Source organism: Monodelphis domestica, chromosome 1, assembly GCF_027887165.1.
Source record: "Monodelphis domestica isolate mMonDom1 chromosome 1, mMonDom1.pri, whole genome shotgun sequence".
NCBI classification, from domain to species: Eukaryota; Metazoa; Chordata; class Mammalia; order Didelphimorphia; family Didelphidae; genus Monodelphis; species Monodelphis domestica.
Genome location: NC_077227.1, coordinates 580,195,140 through 580,218,079, shown reverse-complemented (window position 1 = coordinate 580,218,079; position 22,940 = coordinate 580,195,140). Strand labels below are relative to the sequence as shown.

At 35.5% G+C, this 22,940-nt stretch overlaps 1 protein-coding gene and 1 long non-coding RNA gene across 4 annotated transcripts in view; one reads left to right on the top strand and one right to left on the bottom strand.

Moving 5' to 3' along the window:
• KCNU1 (potassium calcium-activated channel subfamily U member 1) overlaps positions 1-22,940 on the bottom strand; it is a 314,287-nt gene that overhangs the window by 3,448 nt on the left and 287,899 nt on the right. For all 3 annotated transcript variants that reach the window (XM_056813505.1, XM_056813504.1, XM_056813506.1), the window contains 3 exons: positions 18,545-18,622; positions 17,105-17,244; positions 2,978-3,169 (listed from right to left, as the gene is read on the bottom strand). In XM_056813505.1, coding sequence (XP_056669483.1) covers positions 2,978-3,169; positions 17,105-17,244; positions 18,545-18,622 — 410 coding nt within the window. The remainder of the gene's footprint in view (positions 1-2,977; positions 3,170-17,104; positions 17,245-18,544; positions 18,623-22,940) is intronic.
• The window catches only part of LOC107651093 (uncharacterized), a 126,017-nt gene continuing 110,079 nt past the window's right edge, over positions 7,003-22,940 (top strand). Inside the window, exon 1 of the long non-coding RNA XR_001627418.2 lies at positions 7,003-7,277. This is a non-coding gene — a long non-coding RNA (uncharacterized LOC107651093). The remainder of the gene's footprint in view (positions 7,278-22,940) is intronic.

Here is a 22,940-nt window from a genome sequence, read left to right as displayed (position 1 = left end):
GGGGATGCAAGAACAGTAAAATAGAAATGAACAAACAAACCCCAAACCAAAACCTCCAGTTCCTGTTATAAAGAAGATCACAGTGTAATGAGAAGAAAAACATACAAGTAATTACATGCAAACAACATACATACAGGATAAATTGGATATAATCTTAGGATGAAAACATTAAAAGTAAGAGCAATTGATAAAGTCTTTTTGTAAAAGATAGGGCCTTAGCTGAGATTTGAAGGAAGTTGGGAAATCCAGAATAGAGAGGTACCAGGCAGCGCAAATGCCCAGAGTTGGGAGGTGCAAGAAACTGCAAGGATACCAATGTCTCAGGATCTCAGAGTATATGACAGAAGAGCACAGAGGATAAGGTTTTAGAAGATGGGTAGATAGCAAAGAGAAAGGTTATGAAAGACTTCGAAAACAGAAAATTCTATATTTGATCATTGAAGGAATAGGATGATACAAGGTTATTAAATAAGGGCAGGAAGAAGGGTGTGACATGGTTTTAGGAAGATCAGTTGGATAACTGAGTAGAGGATGAACTGAAATGTGGAGAGACTCGAGTCAAAGAAACCAAGCACCAGGCTATTTCATTAGTGTAGGCATGGGGTGATGAAGGTTGATAGAAGAGTCAGAGGAGAGAAATTGCATATAGGAAGGAATTCTAGGAAAGTAGAAACAGTAGAATTTGGTGACAAAAAATTGGATTAAAGAGAAAAGACTTTTTAAGAAATGACAAGCAGGATGATTTCAGAAAAATCTGGAAAGACTTACATGAACTTATGTAAAGAGAAGGGAACAAAACAAGAAGAATACTATACACAAGGACAGCAATATTTCTTGGACAATTCTTAATGATCTAGTTATTCTAAGCAATGTAGTGATCGAAGACAATCCCAGAAATACATGATGAAAAATACCATATGCCCTCTGAGAAAGAGCTGATAGGGTATGAATGCAGACTGAAACAAACTATAATTCATTTTTCCTTTTTTTCTTCATTTGAGATCTCTTCCAAAAATGACTAATATTTTTTAAAAAGTCTTACATGATTACACATGTAAAATCTTTATCAAATCATGTTCCATCTCAGGTAGGCATGGAAGGAAGGGAGGAAGGATCAAAGAAAGGGAGACAATTTGGAACTCAAAATTAAAAAAGAAAAGTTAGAAAATGTTTTTACATGCAAAGTATAAAATAAAATAGTATTTAAAAAAAAAGAAAAGCCTTCAACATACTTGAAATTTTTGGATACTTGAACATAAGCACTGGGTCTAGGTCAAATTTTATTATAAGACATGTTTTACTATAAGACATTATTAAAAGGTCATACATAGTCTCAGGTGCTCCCTAAGGTCTAAATGAATGAAAAAAGTTAAGAGAACTTAAGCAGAACTCATGGCCAGTAGGGACAAACAAATCTCAGAGTTTTTCTCAGATGGAAAAAGATGACAATTTTGGGTAACGGCAAAATTCAGGACAGTAGACCACTGAGAAAGAGTGAAAAGAAGTAGTAATACGCACAAACTAGTTTGTTTTTTCCTGAAAGCATAAGAAGTTTCAAAATATCATGCTACTAAATCATTATATATATATATATATATATATATGTTGAAAAATTCTAAACTACCAAACTTATAAAAAAGAAGTTTAAAAAAACTGAGAATTTGGTGCTTAGTTTTTCCTTTCTTTCATTTAGTTTCAACCTCTGAAATTAAAATCCAAAGAGCATATTAGAATGTGAGCTCCTTGAGGACAGGGACTATATAATTTTGCATTTCTTTGTATTCTAATCCCAGTGTCTTATACATTATTGTTTTTTTTCTCTTCAATTGTTCACTACCATTCTAGTCTTTGTGACCTCATGGGGTTTACTTGGCAAAGACATTGAAGTAGTTTGCCATTTCCTTCTCCAATGTTTCTCCATTTTACAAATGAGAAAGTCAGGCAAATAGGGATTAAGTGACTTCTTCAATAAGTGTTTGGAGTCCTAGTAGAACTCAAGTCTTCCTTGACTCCTGGTCAGATTCTCTATCAAGGCTCTATCTACTGCACCATCTAGTTACTATACTTCATACAGGTTATTGTTTAGTTAATTAGTCTTGCCTGAATCTTTGTGACCCTCATCATGGTTTTTATGGCAAAGATATTAGAGTGGTTTATCATTTTCTTCTCCAGTGTATTTTACAGAAGAAATTGAGGCAAACAAGATTCAGTGACTTGTCTAGGATTTGAGGCTGAAATTGAAACCAGGTCTTCCCTTGATTCCAGACTTGGTGACACCTAGGTGCCTTATCTTGTGCATAGTAAGTGCTAAATAAATATTTATTGGTGTGGGTTTTTTTATGTAGAACCTCATAGAAAGAAATGGCATCTTGAAGTCTGTACCCTGCTCCAACAGCAAACTGGTCCAGCTTCTGCTGCTAAGTTTTCTCTTACTTGACTTAATCATATCAAATTTACATTTTTCATATTCTGGTGGATTCCACAAAAAAAAATAGCATAAAGTTGGGGGATAGCAAAATCCAAAGGTACCATATAGATCCATAGATTTATACAGCCCAGGGCCACAAATGTTGCTTTTTTTTTTTTCATTCAAATCCCCTCAGAATGCAATGGATCTGTTTACATCCACCAAGGTCACCCAATCCCCTTTGGTATCCTTACTTACCTCTACTTCCCCACATTTAATTGGATTTAGCAAACATGGACATCAGTCTGTAGAAAATACAATATTCAGCTTAAACACAAGTTCCCCAGAAAACCAGAAAGAAAGTATTGGGGTAAGAATCATGAGATACATTGAATTTCTTTTATGACCACTTTCCATCCCATTTTCTGTTAGGCTTCCATATGGGATAAATGTTTATTCATTAGTTGTCCTGAGCCTGATTTAACACAGTTAACCTGGTCATCCTTAGACATCACCCAGAATGGGAAGAAAGGGGAAATTAATAATATGTTTAAAAGAAAATTAACTCACAGGAAGATCCAATAACATTGTTTGGTTCAAGGAGAGAAGACCCAGCTTACACCGGCCTCTTGTAATCAACACTGAAAAGCAGCTTTCAGAGAAGGCAGCATTCTCATTTCCCACATATGGCTCCATTTCATAACTCACCCCACCTGTCACTAGCATTTGGAGTAATTCTAGGACATGATAGTTATAGAAAGCCTGGAAAAGAAGGACACAGACAAGTGAAATGGTCAAGGACAGAGTAATAACTGATTTAGAGAGACTTGGAAGCTGAAAGCCAGGGTGGGCAGAATTTTTTCAAACCCACATTTCCTGAATCTTAATTATCCCAGATCAAATGTCAACTCTTCCATGAAGCTATCTTAGATCCTCCTATAATTATTTTTTCCTTATTGAGTCACACATGCATCTTCCTTAGGAAGTTATCCTGTTTTATATGTGAGTCTTTTAGATTCTTTCTGGACTGATATGCACTTATCATGTAATGCATGTGTTACCATCATATTTTGTCTTTCCACCCTGCTTTTGATCTCATGAGGATAGAAGACATGTCTTTTCCAAACTTTTAATATTCTCCAGTGCTTAGCAAAATGGCTTGCACACGTAAGAGCTTAATAAGTGTTAACTTGAGTTAGATTGAATTAGATAATCAAAGTCCCAAGAAGAATCTCCTCTCTAACAGGAAACCTTCTTTTAATTCCAGTGCCTCCTCTCAGTTAATTATTTCCTATTTATCCTGTATCTGGCTTGCTTTGTTGATATTTATTAGTGTGCTATCTCTGCTCTTAGAAAGGAAGCTCATTGAGGATAGGAGCTATCTTTTGCATCTATTTGTATCCCCAGAGCATAGAACAGTGCCTAGAACATAGTAGATATTTAATATTTATTTTGTTTTAGACATTTAATAAATGTTGATTGAGAGATTGTTCATATGAAAGATATTTTAAAAAGAATACCTTGGCATGAGATCTACCTGCATCTGAACTCACAGTTATCACTTTGTTAACTATTCAGTTCAGACTCCCATGAGCAGTTTCCTATCAAGCACTGATTCATCTATATAACATTAGCACATAGACCAATGGATCCTCCATTTCAATCCATCTGTAGTATGGTAGGCTTAATAGTCAGAAAAGCTATTTAATGAGTATATGAAATTAGAAGAAAGGATGAAATAATGTAATGCTTTTGGGCAAAAGAGTTCAGTATAGTTACTCATTCCCAACTACTGCAATTTACACTAGAAAAATCATTTATAGAACATATTTTACTTATATAGCAGTCCTTCTATCCCTCCTTTCTTGCAAGAGATAATATTAAATCTAATACAAAATAACTAGTCATGAATAAAGCATTTTAACTTGATTATGTATCTTTTAAAAGAATGTCCATTTTCAGTAACAGTTAAGTCTCATTTTTAAAATAAGATTTTCCACAAATGTAACCAGGAACTCAGCATTCTTATAGTATGGTTTTGCCTTTCCTTAAGGCTTTCAGAGTCCTTTTGAAGATCTGATTGTTAAATTTTCATTGTGAACATTCCATAAATCAGAAGTTCATTTTTTGTTCTGCCAATTGTATGTACTTAAGAAAGTGATGGAGAAAATGTCAATAATGCAGATTAAATGTAAAAGTGTGACATGTAGATTTTTTGGACCCAGAGTTTATAAATAAAAGCTTCACTAAATAGAAATCACCCCCTATTGTGCTTATTAACAGAACTCCCTCTCCCAATATATGAAGGTTTTAGAAGAAAGAACAATGAAAAATTCAGACATTAATTTTTTTCCTTCCTGTGTTTATCCGATTTATGAGTTAGTGATAAATTTGCTCTCAGTATGGAATTCTGGAATTGGAGCACCATAATTTGAAGGAGACAATGTGAAGGGTCCTGTGTTCACTGTTCACAATTATTAAATACAACAGTCCTTGAGACCAAATATTCCTCTGTAAGATTTCTTAGATATTGGTACCATTTATTCCAGGAAGATCCAAGGGAAAAGAGAGAGAAAAGACTACCTGAATATTTTTCAAATTCAATGAAGGTATCATCCTTCTACTTTTCCACCTTCATCTCCATTCTCAAGATATCTTATAAGTGAATCTGACTCCTAATTCCTCTTTGCTCTCCTGTCTCTCAACCTACCCAAAGCCAGTTGTACACTTATGGAATATGTCCCCTACCACCTACATACACACACACACACACACACACACCACCACCACACACCACACACCACACACCACACACTCTTAAGTAGCCAAGACAGGACAAATGGCATTATTAAATTCAGTCTAAGCTTCAATCCGATTAAGATCATATGACCACATTGTAAAGCGATCAAGTATAATGCGGTTAGTGTAATTCTCTACTGCTTAAAGTCAGAGTTTATATTCCTGGGTTATCCCAGAGCGCTCTGGGGGATTCTGCACTTTGCATATTTAACTGAGGAGGATTTTACTTTTAGAAGCATCATTTCTTCATTTCTTCATATTTGACATCAAAAGGATCACACTTCTTATGCAGAGGGAAATAATGGGATTTGTATGTCACCCTTATGCTAGACTTTCTTCTCATTACTGTGGACTCAGATGAACATTCTGCCTTTATTAAAGAAAATCTGTAAGTGGAAATGTGCTTTAAATACTTTATAACCTTTAAATTTCCAATATTTGAACACTTGCTAGAACAACAGAAAAATTGTGGACCTAAATGGAAGCAGCTGGAAGACCAATGCCTGCAAAGTGGGAACTATCTCAAGGGTATATTAGCACTTAACACGACAGATAGAAATCTTGAACTATTCAGTGCTTTGGGCTCTGATATTATCAACACATTTAAAAATCAAAGACTTTCAAGGGAAACTTCTAGAATGAGGGAACCTCCTTAAAGAACACTGGTTTAGAAACTAGGGAACCTAAGTAGCTTGGGCTCTGCCACTAACTGAAACGTAATTTAAAAGGTAATTTCCTCTTTGCTAAAAATAAAGCAATTGCCAGTGGTAACCCTTACCAAGATGAATTAGCCTAAGAAGAGGGGTTAGGAAGTTTTCAAGTAAATTCAAATTATGTAAAAGGACACAGTTAAGTAGCACAGTAGTAAGAATATACTCTACTTGGTGTCAAGAAGACCTGATTTCAAACATGGCCTCTCATTTACTAGCTATATGACTCTGAGCACTTAGATTTTATTTGCTTCAGTTTCCTCAACAACAAAATAGGGATGATAACAACACGTACCTCTCAGAATAGTTTTAGTATTCCTATGAAATAGATTAGTCAAGTAGTCAATCAGTAAGCATTTATTATGTACCTTTTGTAGATCAGACACTATGCTAAGTACCAGGCATAAGGCAAAAGACAATCCTTGACCTCAAGGAACTCATAATCTAATAATGGAGACAAGAAGCAAATACCTATGTTCAAATAAGCGAAATATAGGATAAATAGCAAATCATTAAAAAGTGGAGGAGTTAGAATATTCCTTTCTCTTCATTGTTACTTCCAGGTTCTCCCTCTATGATCATTACTTAGTCATCTTTCTTCCTTGAGGTTCACTTGACCAAATATATCATCATTTAATCAAAATTATGGTAATTATTATCTCCCAACTTTCAGGACATTCCCTTTCTTTCCTCGTTGAGTTCAGTGTCCAGCATACAGGCTTTCTTTTCTCCAAAAATCCTGCCCTCATATTAGAGACATCAACATAGAAGCACCTAACCTCACAATTCCTCACTAAACTCATTCAACATGGTGTACTCCTTTATTCCTCCTCAGCTATCTGCAAGGATACCTTTGATATTGCCACTATCCACAAATTCAACACTACTAGTGCAACTAACTAAAATTTATTCAGCTGTTCATGATCTATTTTCCTTGTACCTCTTCTTCAACTTTTCACCTTGTAGGAATGAAATAAAAAATACATTAATTAAGTATTGATTAGGATAAGGAAATTTAAGAAGGTATTTCTGGTACTGCAGGCAAGACAGAGTTCTGTGCGTGAGATGAGAACTTGGAAGGAGGGAAGCAGGCAAAGTTCTGACAGTTGGTCATGGTCTTCTGAGAGTTGCTCTCTGGCTGCTGGAGGAGAAAGACTCAACTCAGACCTTGCTCTCTGGTGGTGATAGGGAAGAAAGAACTCTAAATTATCTTAAGAGGGTTTTCTACTTCTTTCCTGACTTTGGGAATTCATCTTGAAGAAAGAAGCTGTCAGATCTGCTGTGTTGGAGAACTGTTTTTGAGGGAAGAAAGATCAAAGGCCTGTTTGCCTGAACTGGAGACATCTCAGAACCATACTCTGGTTAGTTATCCTCTGCCATATTGGGCTAACTGACTCTATTTTCTTGGATAGACTGTTAACAAAATGAAGTTATTTTAAGAAGGATTATAGATTAGGTTTTAGTAAAATAGCATGTTTTATGGGTTTTAGGTAATGGTGGTAAATTCAGAGTAGCTTCATAATCCTAAAGACTTTGCCATAAGGCAAACATATGAGAGTGTGTGGATATTTAGTTTCACTTTAGTGTTAAGGCTTTCCTTGTTACTAATCCTCATACTCCTACCTGTTAAATATAACTAAATAAAATTTTATATAATTAATCTCCAAGCAGTCATATACTAGCCTAGTGAAGGAAGATACTTTGTAATTATCAAGCAAAGTATTCTAACACAGCATCCGCCTCAATAATATCATTTATAATCAATATTTCAACCTCCAAACTATTTTTGTGTTTCATCCTGTGAACTCCTTCCCTACTGCTTTACCTCTCACTTCTTTCCCAAGTATTCATCCTTATACTAGCTGTATTCCCTTCCTTTCTTCAACGTAAGCCCTTGGTACACCAGTCTAAATCTATACTTTACTCTTTGATTTCTTTGCCCCTTTATCCAACTGCTTATCTTGTTCTGCCAAAGACCTTGGATCATTCCTGCCTTCTGTTTCCTTCACTCCTATACAGGTGCTTTTGAACAAAGCTGGAGAGAATCCCAAAATTGTGTGCTGGCAGGGTATACTATAAATATATGGTAGGTAGCCTCTACTAGGTCCTCATTGCTACAAGGCAATCTTTTTTTTTAATTCTACCTATTAATTCTATTTCACAAGTCACAGCATTTTCACTGGCTGTACCCCTTGCTTAGAATATTCTCTCTCTTCATCTCCACCTCCTGGATTCTCTGACTTCATTTTCAATTCCCAGGTCAAATTTCATCTTCCATTGGAAATTTTCCCTAATCCCTCTTAATGCCAATATCTTGTTTATAATTTCTGGTTTATTTTGTATAAAGCTTGTTTATAATTGGAACTTTACATGTTGTCTCTACCATTACATTGTGAATTCCTTGAAAAACAGAGACTATCTTTTCCTTTTCCTTCTATTTCCAGTGTTTGCTACAGTCTGACATAGAGTAGATGCATGATAAATATTTACTGACTCACTGGCCTTCATCAGTAAACAATAAAGTAAAATAAAATCTCAGAAAGGAAAAAAAGGAACTCTACATTTGTAGTTGTGAAAATTTATTTTTCTTGTACTATATTCATTTCAACATCAGAATCATGGGATTACAGAGAATTGCTGTGTATTCCTATGCCTGGATTCTGGGTCAGAGGTTCTGATCAGTCTACTTCTTTTTATATTTTCTTTGTCTTTGGGACATAGGAATGTTTTCTTTTTAACAAGATTTGATTAATAGATGAAGGGGATGATTCTCTTCCTGCTTGGGATCTCCATCACCTGTTGTGTAGGAAAGGATGAACTTTTGATAGACCTTGATTAGATATGTACCATATTCAAAAGAAGGGCTGAATAATGAGCTCCTATTTAAAGAACTGCCTGGAGAACCTTTGGAGTCTTTGGTCAGATTTTTTAAGAGGAAGCAAAAAGGTTTACTAATACTCATAGCAAAGCACAGAAATAGAAAGTTTTACAATGATCGACCCCAACCATACCAAAGAACAGCATAGAGGGTAGTGGCCCAGAGAAGCAATAGGAATCATAGAGTTTCTGGGAGTTAGGTTGACGTAGTTTTTCTGGAAAAAGAGACTGCCATGGTAATTGCCATGTTGCTTGTGGACCAAAGGAGTCTGGGAACCAGTAGACCAATAGCAAAAGTGAAGTTTCTAAAGTTTAATAGAAAAGTCTGAAGAAAGTAGAATTTTAACCTCAAAAGAGTTTCAGCAGTCAATTCTAACTAGAAATGGGTGAAGTTAAGCCTTCATGTGTTATGGAATAGGAACCAAACCTAGGACAGCACGACCATAGATTCCTCTGGCTATTCAACAACAAAATTTTCTACCATGGACCTGAAAGTGTTATTTCTCTTGTTCTGGAGAGGATATTATTTTATTTATAATCAATTTTAATGATTATTGTTTATCTGTAAGTATTAATATTGCATTCATTAAAATCATTCATATACAAAATAAACCTGTTCCACCCAGGATGCTCTCCATGTGCTTCCTTGGATCTAAGACATCTCATTTCATAATGTCTTTTTTTACATGGCTTGAACAGAGATGGAACCCTTATCATCTAATATTCCTTTTGACATAGTCATAGATATGGAGTAGGGAAGTAGACCAGAGAGCACCATGAACCTGGGTTTTCCCTCCAATAGGCAAAGACAATGGGGTAACCAATGGTCAGAATATCTCCTAATTGGGGTGGTGGTCTGTTATCTTTGGAAGAACAGATACAAACTGAATCTGATTGAGGAAATGTAGCTCCAATAGCCTCTATGGAGAAGAAAACATCATCACACTGATAAGAAACTGGATTTGGCAAAAAGGAAGAGGAGAGGAAAAGGAGAAATATTTTGCAACAAGGCACTGTCTCCTGTTGGTTGGAAGTTTTCTTGTCTTCCTGGTTGTAATCATTCTCTCTCTGGTAAGCAGGAGTAGAGAAATCAAGAGTCACTGACCTATCACTTTATTGGTTATGATGCTAGTCTAATCAATAATTTATCAATAGTTTGTTCTCACCCTGGGCACTAGATCCAAAACATAACAGAGAAATCCCCCCTGAGAATTATCAAAACATATGGTTACTATATACTCCTGATAATTTATGAGGCCATAAATGATACTAACAAAGGAACTCAGAAAGTGTTGCCAGAAATTATAAAATTCTGGGTAAAATACTGAAGACTATATGGCTATATTTTCCTCACAGCTTATTCATTAAAGGCAATGATTGAAAAAAAAGAAATTTCATTTGGCAAGATTAATCCCTCTTTGGGAATATGGCTCTGGGTGGGTATACCTTATTCAAGATATAAAGATAAAAATTTTATTTTAATAAAGTATACTAACGTGAGAAAATCTAAGAACCAGAGGGAAAAATATGGTGAAAAAAATGTGGCATGCTTAGGGAGAAAGAGAAATGATATTGTCATGTGTATACTAGAGACCCTCAGAACAGAAGGTAGAACTAGATGAGGAATTCAGGGAAACAGATCATAAGCCTGACATAAAGCCATGACATAGTAGTGACTGGGGACTTAATATAGTAAGACATCTGCTAGAGTTCTCTTTTTAGCCAAAATTACTGACAACTCTTTGACTTGCATTAATGAAAATTTCATCCTTCAAAAAGATGGAGGAAGAAATAAGGGGAGATTCCATTCTGGTTCTGATTTCCAATAACAGGGAGAAAATGGGTCCTGATGTGGACATATCAGGAACCTGAGAGGAACTAAAACTTTCTCTTAGATTTTGTGATATAGAAGTAGAGAAAATCAGATACACTTCAGCATGTCCCCTAGAATTGAGGAGGAAAAAATTCTCCATTTTGGAGGCTTCAGATGGATAGATGGGATCATATTCACTGAGATATTTGTATAAAATCATTTTAGGAGATGGGATGGAAAAGTCATAAGAATGAAATTTCAAAGATACAAACAGAAACAATTCTGATGTAGAAAAAAAAGATGGTATTTGTCTGAAGAGACTGATGTGTATGCCTAGAAATCTTGCCAACCAAATTAGATTTTTAAAAGATATACTAAAGATGGAAGGAAGGATAGGAAATAGAAGATGGAGAGAAGATAACGGCATAGTCTTGGGAAAATACTGTCAGAAATGTGAAAATTCAGAAGAAACTGATGTTGGCAAAGATTAAGAAAAACAAATGTATGTATATTTGAAAGCTATATTGAGAAAAAAGAGGAGTCTCCAGGAAGGAGTGAGACTGCTGCTTGGGGTGGATAGAAAGATAACTGACAGCAGAGAGATCATTATGGCTCAATTATTTTTGTTTGTTTGTTTCTGCCAAAGGGAATTATCTCTGTGATAGAAGTGACATATTAACAGCAACACAACAAAAAGGCCAACAGAAAAGGCTTATTGCCAAATTATGTCAATAGGTAGTAAAGGGTGAACCTGGCAGCCTTTGATTAACTAAAGTCACATGGTCTGCTCAATTCTCAGATGTATGGAAAGGACAATGTGGATATGACTGTCAAGTGAATATCCATGACATCTGAAAGATTATGGAAAAAAGGAAAGATACAAAGCCTAGAGAAGTGCAAATACTGTCTTGATTTTTTTTAAAATGGAAGATAATAGAGTTTTCAAACCATAGGCCAATAATCTTGGCTTCTATTCCAGGGGAAACTCTGGAACAAATCAGTAAAGAGATGAATAGTTAATATGTAGCAAAGGAAGAGGCGATGACAAAAACACTGCCTGGTTTCATCCAAAACAGGTTTTCCCAGATTGATTTTATTTTTCTTTTTTTTTTTAACAGGATTACTAAACTGGTACTTATGGGAGATGCCTTAGATTTCAATTTTGTAGTTCAGTTATTCAATCATGTCCAACTCTTCACAACCCCATGGGTTTGTCCATGAGGTCCTCTTGGCAAAGATATTGAAGTGGTTGACCACTTCCTTCTCTAGTATATCCCCATTTTACAGTCAAAGAACTGAGGCAAATAAGGGTTAAATGACTTGTCTTGGGTCTCACAGCTAGTTAAGTGTCTTAGGCTGGATTTGAAATCGTCTTCCTGATTTCAAACTCTAACCACTGCACCACCTAGCTGCTCCAGATTTCACTTCAATTTTAGTAAAACAGTTGATAAAATATCCTACATTATTCTTGTAAAGAAGAGGGAGATTAAGTAGACTAGGTGCTAATGAAATTAGATGGATTCAGGCTGATTGAAAGAAGAGACTCCACAATCAGTGCCCATTTGGCAGGGAGTGACCATTGGATTACCTAGGAATCTGAGATTGACTATGTACTATTTGATTTGGATAAAATGAGAAGAATGCTTGAAAGAATTATGGATATTTACCATGAAGAGGAGAAGTCTAAGGGTGAAAGTGGGCCATGATAACTATGTTCAATGGATTATTGACTCTTACATCTGTATATCCAACTCCAATCTCTTCCCTGGACTTGTCTCATATCACCAATTGCCTTCTAGAAATTTCACAAGAGAAATGTCCAGAGTAGAGAGATGGAATATCTTACTCATGGAATAGCCAGGAGACCAATGTCACTAGTTCCAAGAGTAGATTCCCTTTGCTGGGGAAAAGATACAAGAAAATTGGAAAGCTAGAAGGGCACCAAGATATAAAGAGCTTTGAATGCCAAATAGAGCATTTTTATTTTATTCTGGAGGAGAGAATGAACCAGTAGAATTTACTGAGTAAGAGGGTGGGTGATATGGTAATGGAGAATGGAATGGAGTGGGCAGAGATATGAAGTAGACAGATTCACCCTCAAGCTATTGCAGTAGTCTGAGGAGTAAAGTGATGAGGGTCTGCACTAATGTGGAGGCAGTGTCAGTGGAGAGAAGGGGATGTGATTTGATCAAGAGCTATTGGAAAGGTGAAATACACAGGTCTTGGTAACATATTGGATTTGGAAGATGAGATAGAGTGAAGAGCCAAGGGACTGAAAGGATAATGATACTTTCTACAGTAACAGCAAGGGTAAGAGTGGGTAAATTTTAGGGAGAAAGATGAGTTCTGCTTAGAACATGTTTAATTTGTGTACTGGACATCCAGTCTGAGATATTTGAAAGGCAGTTGGAGACGTGAGATTAGAGGTCAACATAGAGGTTGGGGCAGGATAAGTAAGTTTGAGAATCATCAGCATAGATAGGGTAATTAAATCCATGGGCACTCAAGAAATCACCAAATGACAATGTAAAGACAGAGAAAAGAAGGCCCACTACAGAACTGTGTGGGACCCCAAAAGTTAGAGGGTATGATCTGAATGAAGATCCAGGAAAGTAGACTGGGAAGTATCCCTCAGAAAGGAGGAGTAGTTTCTTGAAAACCTAGAGAGAAAAGAGTATCAAGGAGGATAGGTTTAACAAAAGAGTGGTCAAGGAAAATGATAATGAAAAGGTACTTTAGCAAGAGTAATTTTGGAATGATGAGGTTAGAATGTGATTTGTACAGAGTTTCAAAGAGAGTAAGAGGAAAGGAGAAGTACTTATTGTAGATGGCTCTTTTGAGGTGTTTAACTACAAAGGACAGAAGAAATATAAGATAGTAATTAGAGGAAATAAAAGGATTAAGTGAAAGGTTTATTTTTTGTTTTCTTTTCTTTTGAGAGGGAAGACATGACTATGTAGACAGCAAGGAATGAGCCATTGGATAGAAAGATTTGAAATAAGTGAGAGTGGGGAAGGCAAAAGGGTTGATCTACTGGAGGAGATAAGATGGAATGGTATCACTTGAAGTAGAAGAGGTGTTAGCCTCGGTAAGAAGTAAGGCCACTTCATCATTGAAAATAGGGGTGAATGAGGTGATAGTGCCAAATGCGATCTGAGTGAAAGAAGAGAGACAAAGAGGGAGCTCATGGAGGAAGGTCTGATTTATTTTGTAAAATATTAATAAGGATCTCAGCTAAGAGCATGTATGTGTAATACACCATATAAATCTTAGTGATTATTTTATTACTTTTGGTTGTTAATATTCTATTCTACTACTTGAGGAAGCAGTGTTAACATAGGAAACTAATGTCATATCTACTTCTTGAAAGCTTCTTGAAAGGAGGGACTTTTTTTTTTACCCTTTGGCTCTCTTTTCTTTTCCTTTTTCTCCTTGGAAAAATAAGGGCATTCATTTTGCCCTTAAAATAACCAGGTGATTGTTTCCTAATTACTAATGTTCTGTTTCCTCATCACTAATGCAAATTTTTTTTTCCACATACCATCCTCATCTTTTTTGAGGCATTTATTCCCTTATGGACACTTCATGGCTCCTGAAATGGTTTCATTTTCTAGAAGGAGGGCTCAAGAATAGGGAGAGGATGTACCTTCAAAATTTGTATCTATAGTACAACTATTTCAATTTAATACAAAATACTTTCCCTCATTTCCACCAACTTCACTTGGCTTCTTTCTCCTTATCTTAACAACACCTGGGACATTACTTGACACAGTAAGCACTTAATACTTGTTCATTCATTCATCCTTTTATTCCATCTCCCATTTTTAGGTCTCCTTTTATCCTTTCTGCTATTACCCTTTCACCCCACTTCTATTCCTTCTCATCCTTTTCTTGCTCTCTCTCTTCCTCCTTGGTCTCTTTCCTCTTTTGTTTCCTCTCTTCTTTTCTTTTTCTCCTCCTTTAATGCCTTCACTGTATCAAGTTCTTCTAGCAGATTCTAAGTAGCTCCTTGGTCCCCTGCATGACTGGACCATCCAAGTTCTGTCCCAGGCTCCTTAGTGGAAGAAACATATATCTGCCATGTGAGCATTTCTGCAGAGTACCGGGATCTTAAACTTAGCAGCAATATTACCCACCACAGACAAGTCATGCTACATATCAAGTTACCATCTTCTTGACAAAACTAGTCATTTATTACCAGAGAGCTGACATATCAGTGACAAACAGCAAAATGACACTTTCCCTAACAGTGCCACCATCCTAGGAAAGTAACTAGACTTTACTCTCTTCTGTTTCTTGCCAAGTTCTTTGGCTAAGACTTTAGCTAAGTCTGGCTGCTTATCCTGTCAAAAGATTTATGGCATGTTTCATTCCAAACCATCACAGAAACAATATTTTGTTACTGAGATCTCACAGTGGTGGATGATGCTCCTAGAGTATGATAGAGATCTAAATCTAACACACTTCTCTGAAGTCCAAATCCTGCTGACACCTAATAATGGTTGGGGATAAGAGGGAAATAGTCTAGTGTAGAGAAGATAGTATGCAAGAGAAGCAATGCTACAATCAGATTAGCCAAAATAAACTTAAAAAAGAAAAGGAAAATAAAGATTAGCCAAAACAAGCTATTCCTTGGGGGTGAGGAGGTTATTTGTTATTGGTTATTTTCAAGGAGGAGAAATTAATGGCCTAGATGCAGTTTTTTAATTCCTTGTCTCCTTTTACACAAGTATTTCTTGGAAACAGCAAACTTAGCCTATAATCCTGTTCTTGTGATACTAGCTCCATTTATAGCACCATGCCATGAGTGATCTCTGTGTGTAGGCTCTATGAGGTGGTATTCATTGTCTCAGCAAGAAATCTCATATGGAAGCCAATTCTACAGAAATAGGTTTACTCGCTCCACTAAAATGTATTTTTGTGGTTCTTTGCAAATTTGGCTTTTAACAGATTATATCAGGTCTTATCCTTGGGTTGAATAATTACTAGAGGAATATGTTCAAGGTTAAATATTCTGTAATTCAGAAAAATATCTTTTGGAGGCAGGCATGTACCCCCCAAAATGAATGGAGGGATACTTTGGTCTTGCATTAATGCCAAGTTGTTACCCTGAAAGTAATACATTGCTTCATAAAATTTAGAACCAGGAGGGAATTTAAAGACAACCAAGTCCAAATCCCTTATAATTCATGTGAGGAAACCAAGGTCTAGGAACAGCATGGAAATGGTTCAAAATTACATAGGTAGGAAATAGCAGTTCCAATACTACGTCCTGGTCATTTGACACCAAACCCAGTGAATTGTCCTTTATAATGGGATGGGTTAGGTTTTGTTAGGTCTGACCATCAGCAAATCAAAAAGTCCTTGAGAAAGATTTGATAGCTTATGATGCAAGGAGCTCTTATGAGTAAAAGAGAAAGGGAGCAGTTGCAATCTAAGAGTGTGTTGTTTTCCATGAAAAGCTCTTTGAGAATTAGAATCAAGAGGTGGTTTGATCTTATCAAAGGAGCCTGAGGTTTTGAAATGGAAGGCATGATGAGTACTCTTCTGGGTTGTGCCATCTACTAGCAGTGTGACCTTTGACAAGTCCTAAGTCTTGCTCTGTGGAAGAAAGGACAAGGGATTTGATATCAAAAGACCGGATCTAATACTGAATCTGCTATCTCCTATTTATGTAATCTTAAAGGAATCACATTCTAACCTTGGATCTTAGTTTCCTCATTTGAAGACATAGGAGTTTGGACTAGACTTTACAAATCTATCCACCTCTCTGGTCCTCAGCCATTCCCGTTTTTAGAATGAGTATATAGGACTACACAATGTTTAAGTACCTGACTTGCACCCAGTCCCTTGATCCTATGACTGTGTAGGTGTTTTCTAGCTCTAATTTTTGACCCCATGGCCTCTAACTTTCCTTAAACACTTATTTGTTCTACATTTTTCATATACTACCAGTGGTTTCATCAAAATTTAGGGAACTACATTCAAGGAACTTCTTTTGCCAATGAAGAACAACACCTTAACTGTAACTTAAAGTCATAGAAAGTTGTCAGATACACTGAGAGCTTAATGATCAGCCCAGGATCTCACAGCCAATATTAGAGCAGGAATTAAAAGCCCATTTTTCCTGAATCCAAGACCAACTCTCTATCCATCACACAAAACTGACCCCCCCATTCCATTTCTGTAGTATAGTTTTCCAACTCTATCCGTCAACATAATATTTTAAAATAATCTATGATATAATGGCTCTACAGCAAATCACTTTTCTTCCTCTGCTTCCCCATTTATACTATGGATATACCTTCCCTGTTCCAAACCCATATGCTTGGTATAAGAATCTAAAGAGGCACTATAGATAGATGTACTTTGGCAATATTACCAGAGCAATATAGATGTTTACTTTCAAAATTATTTTCTAATTCCTCAATCACCCAATTCCCAAGCTTTTAGGGCCCCTGCCTGAATTAGGGTTATGACCTTCAATGTTACACTTACCGTGGCAAAGAGGGATTCTAAAAAGTCACATGAAAAGACAGCACCTGTAGAGAAGGAGGTACTGAAATACAGGTTTGCTTCTGGGAGGTCAGGGTTCATTCCACAGAGTTGATCAATAAATTTAATGTTGGAAGCATTTTCTGCAAGGCAAGAAAATAAAAAGAACAGGGCAGCTGGCTAAGCTTAGGAACAGCATGACTGGAGCACTATTTTCTATGTCAGGGCCTAATACCTAAAACATTTCACTTTGGTGGATCTGAAGAAGGTCCAAATTGTTTCCTTCTAAATGAAAAAATACCTCTTCATCTTTTTCATTAATCAAGAATATATGCGTGTGCACATATGTATGTATATTAACAATACTTATATATGCATACACATATGTTTTACATGAACACATTTACATTCATATATATATATATAAGTTTATGTGCATGCACATATAAGTATTTGGATGTACTTTGTGGTTAGTATTATGGAGTCACTGGTTAAGTCCTCAGGGTTAACTTTAGGATTGCCCATAATGACTTCAAAGCCATACTCATGATATATTTAATATTAACAACAATTACTAACATTTATACAGTACTTTAAGGTTTGCAAAGCCTTATGTATATTATTTTCTTACTATCATACCAGAAAATACCATTATAAAAAACTTGTGTATTCCATGGGCTTAGATTATGAGTTAGATTTAAATTATATATCTGGTTCTGATCCTGGCTAAAATTGTGGAGCAATGGTTTGTTTTTCAAATTCAATTACCACATCCCACATGCCCCTGTCTTTTTTTTTTCTTTCCTTGTACCTCCATTAATATTACCTCATTTTTAAAGTCCATCCTAAGCCCTATCATGTTCCTAGTATCTTCAGATTACCCATTGTTCCTCTCAGAGAATACATTCAAGAAGTCATATCACTCATCTCAGAAATATTGGATTTTACTAAGAGGATCTCAGCAAGTAAAGACCAATAGTTTAAACAAAGGAATGAATCTTGAATAGCAGAATTTTAGGCATTGGGAGGCTTAGTGAGAGGGGCTTTGAAGAACGCCCTAACTTCCTTCCATAAATGGTTAGTTTTTCCAACAACTGAGGGTCTGCTCTGTTATATAGTCCCCATGTGCAGAAGAAATATGAAATTCATCTTTTTCCTTGAAGCAGGAAAAGCCAGACCATGAGGATAACCTTATCTATGGACATTAGGTTTATAATGGACTTCAGCTAGATAATGTCACCAAAGTTCTAAAAGTTCATTATGCCAGACTGACTCCTTTCACAGTCACAGCATCTAGACAGACAATGAATGTTTTCTATATAGGTTATGGTCCTTTATCTGTGAATCGCAAATAGAATATTGGACATAGTAATATAGGGTTCACATTAGCCATGTGAATACCATCTCCCCTTGTGCTCCCCCCTTCCCCTCAAAAAACCTTACTCAGTTCAATAAGAATGGGAATCCGTCTAAAATTTCCTTGAAATGGACTGGAATATGAAGAAAGTCTGGAACACTTTTCTGTAGAAATAGACAGTTAAAATGGAAAAGCTAGTAAATGTGAGAACAGTGACTTGAAGACTTTACAAGAATGTAAATGTGCTTTATGCATCTCAGCAATTTACTTAAATAATACCACTGCGCTTGGCCCCAATCAAATTATTCCATATATAGTTAAATTTTTTCCTACTCTCTCTCTCTCTCTCTCTCTCTGTCTGTCTCTTCATTTATTTAATTGCCACTTCTAGGGGATAAGAATAAATAGCTCTCTGGAGATTCATTTATTATCAACATTATAACAAACTGTATATATATATATATATATGTGCATATATATATATTTATTTATATATATATATATATATATATTCTGTAGGACAGAAGTGCTAGGTGGCAATTGTTTTGTCAAATATTAGCCCACCCCTCTCTAAAAGTCAATTTTCCTTCAGAACTTTTAATTCAAGGTAGTTATAACTAAAGACTTGAGGGTCAGATGGACAAAAAATATGTTTCATTAATCCTAGAGAGCATAATCTAGCTTTCTGTGGGAGAATTTGAGTGGGACAAGCATTCTAGGTATCTTCTGGAGATACCAGATCACAGGGCCAACTAGATGACAGAGCAGACATTGCTCTGGTACCTACTAAATATCAAAAATCTCCAAAAATGAATTATGCACCAGAGGTAAAGTAATTACAGTTGAATCTATAGGAAAAGAAAGTCAGAAATATGGCTATATAACAGTAACATAAATTGATGCTGGTGCCCTAAAACACTTACTCACCATCCCTCCCATACCAGCCTCTATCCTAGGGCAAAGCACACAAACTCATCCATAGGCCTGTACTTGAGACATATAAAGGAATGCTTTTTCTGCTATAGAGACTCTGAGAACATTCTTTCACCTGTCTATTGTTAGGGGTTTAAATTATTGGTTGGAGTTTCATAAAATTGTGGAGATCAGTTTGGTAAACCACCAATGCTTATTTATTCAGAGGAGGGGTTAGGATAGGAAATAGGAGGTAGGAAATAAAAGATTCTATAACTATGCCTAAATTCAGTGAAAAGTAAAATCCCAACATGAGAGAAATCTGATGTAATTTATAGTCTACTCCAGGGTTTTATACTTACCAAATAAAGGAATCAGAATAAAAGTGACTCAGAAATATAATCAAAAAGGGAATAAAATCACTGTAGATTTTGATTTTAAAAATTTCATTTAAATTAAAGGACAAGCAGAAAAATCAAGAGGCAATCTTAAAATAAGAAGGATGAGTACTAGAATTATAAAAAAATTACAAAATTTTCTAAATATTATTACTAGTCAGGTGAAATTGAATTAATTCAATGAAATATAGAATCCTATGGAAGTCTGAGAGAATATGAAACAAGATGTTCTACCATAGTTTGAAAGAGAAATGGAAATTATAAAAGAACAATAAATATGAAATAAAGAGAAGATAATATATCAGAGAAGAGAAATAAAATGTCAGAACATATACTTTATACAGCAGAAATAAGTATCAGAGTAGAAAATTTTCATACAAAAGACAAGTTTCTCTAAAAGATGAAAGAGAGCTACAGACTTGGAAAACAAATATGCTGAAGTAGAGGACAATCTGGAAGAAAAAAAAAACAAAAATAACAGAGAGGTGGAGTGAAGATAGTAGAGAAGCTAAACTCCTCTGAAAATTCTCTCCACCAAACCTCAATATAATGCTTTGAAAACAGTACTGCAGCAGAAAAAGCAAAAAGGGGACAAAGTGAAGCAATTTTCCTGCAGAAGACAATTAGGAAAGTAGGCAGAAAAAGTCTCTTTCTCTGCAGTGGAAGCACATCCTTCAGAAAGACCACACTAAGGAGTACCATCATGAACAAAAAGCAAGTTCCCCCACCATCCCTCTTGAGGTTCTCAACCCAGGTCCAAGCCAACATTGAGATCTCAAGACCCTGCTTAAACCAATAGTAGAATATCCCCACACCTTGTGTAATCCTGAGGTGGGGATCTTAGCCCCAGAAAAAGGCAGCTAGCTCACAGTATGCCTGGCTTTATAAGCCAACAGTGGCCCTTAGGTGAGAATGGGCCAATAGTCAGAGGTGACTTTCAGACTTCTCAGCCTATAGGCCATCATACTCAACTTAGAAGAATTTGTAGATACCCAGGACTAGATTTAAGGGTTGCAGCATAGAAAAACTGAAGTTTAAGACTGTGCCCTCTCTACAATGAGAGCAGAGCTCATCTTTTAGACAAAAATTAAATTCAAGAAAAAAGCCTAGGAAAATGATCAAACATAAACCAAAAAAAAATCATAAAAATTTATTATGGGCACAAGGAAGGTCAAGGCACAGACTCAGAAGAAGATAATGAGATCAAAGCAGCTACATGCAAAATGTCAAAGAAAAATGGAAATTGGTCTTAGGCCCAGAAGAGCTCAAAATGAATTTCAAAAATAAAATAAGAGAGGAATAGGGAAAATAAATGAAAGCAAGGCAAGAAAAAACACTTAAGAAAATAACACTTTAAAAATCAGAATTGGCCAAATAGAAAATAGGTACAAAAATCCAAATTAAAAAAAAAAGAATTAAAAAAATAGAATTTGTCAAGTGGGAAAAGAGGTAAAAAAATCCAATGAAGATAATATCTTAAAAATAAGAATTAGGCAAGTGGAAGCTAATGAATTTATGTGACACCAGTAAAAAATAAAACAAAATCAAATGAATGAAAAAATAGAATAAAGCATGAACTATCTCTTTGGAAAAACAACTGACCTGAAAAACAAATTCAAGAGAAATAATATAAGAATTATTGGACTACGTGAATGCCATTATAATAATAATAAAAAGCCTAGACATCATGTTCTAAGAAATTATCAAAGAAAATTGCCCTGATATTCTTGAAGGTAAAATAGAAATTGAAAAAAAATCCACAGATCAACCCCATAAAATAAACCCCCAAATGAAATCTCCCAGGAATATTATGACTAAATTCCAGAGCTTCCAGGTCAAGGAGAAAATACTGCAAGAAGCCAGAAAGAATCCATTCAAATAACATGGAGCCATAGTCAGGATAACACAAAACTAAGCAGTTTATACATTAGAAGATTAGAGGTTTGGAATATGATATTCGAGAAGACAAAGGATTTAGACTTACAACCAAGAATCATCTACCCCCCAAAACTGAGTGTATTCCTTCAGGGGAAAATAGTTACTTAATAAAATAGATTTTTAAGCTTTCTGATGAAAAAACAGACCTGAACAAAATTTTTGATGTTCAAATATAAGACTCAAAAGAAGCATAAAAAGATGGAAAAAAGGAAACTTGAGAGGATTCAATTAGGTTAAATTGTTTAAATTCTTATATGGGAAGATGATTCTTGTAACTTAAAAAATTATCATTATTAGGGCAGTTAGAAGAATTATACATAGAAGATATAGGAGTAACTTGATTAAGATGACATGATATAAAAAAATCAAGGGGTGAAAAAAAGGATTGCACTGAGAAAGGAGGGGAGAGGTAGAATGGTGTAAAGATTATATCACCTGAATAAGTACAAAATATATTACTGTGAATGGGAGGATGAAGATGGTGATGAGTAATGCTTAAACATTATTCTTATCAGTACTGACTCGGGCAGAAAGTAACAAACACACTCAATTGGATATAGAAACTTGTTTTACCTTACAGAGAAGAAGGAAATAAGAAAATGGTAATTGGAGAGATGACAAAGAGGGGTAGGTGCTGATTAAAACCAAAAACATTTGTGAGGATGGGTGGAGTAAAAGGAGAGAAAAAGAGCAGGATGAAAAGGGGGAAATGAGATGGAGGGGAATACACAGTTAGTGTATTAATCATAACTGTGAATGTGAATGGGATAAACTTGCTCATAAATGGATGCTGATAGCAGAATGGGTTAAAAACTAGAATCTTATGATATGTTGTTTAAAAGAAACTCATTTCAATTGGAGTCACATACAGAGTAAAGGTAAGGAGGTGTAGGAGAATTTATTATGCTTCAGCTGAAGTTTTAAAAAAAGCAGGGCTAGCAATCATGGTCTTGGAAAAATTAAAGGAAAAATAGATCTAATTAAATGAGATAAAGAAGGAAATACTTCTTGATAAAAGGCATGATGGACAGTGAATTAATATCAGTATTAAATATATATGCACCAAATATTATAGCCTCCACTTTTTAAAAAAGAAAAGTTATATTATGTTCAGGATAAAATAGGCCGGAAAACTATACTAATGGGGAACATCAACTTTCCTCTTTCAGAACTAGATGAATTTAATAAAAAATAAACAAGAAAGCTTTTAAGATGATGAGTGGAATTTTAGAAA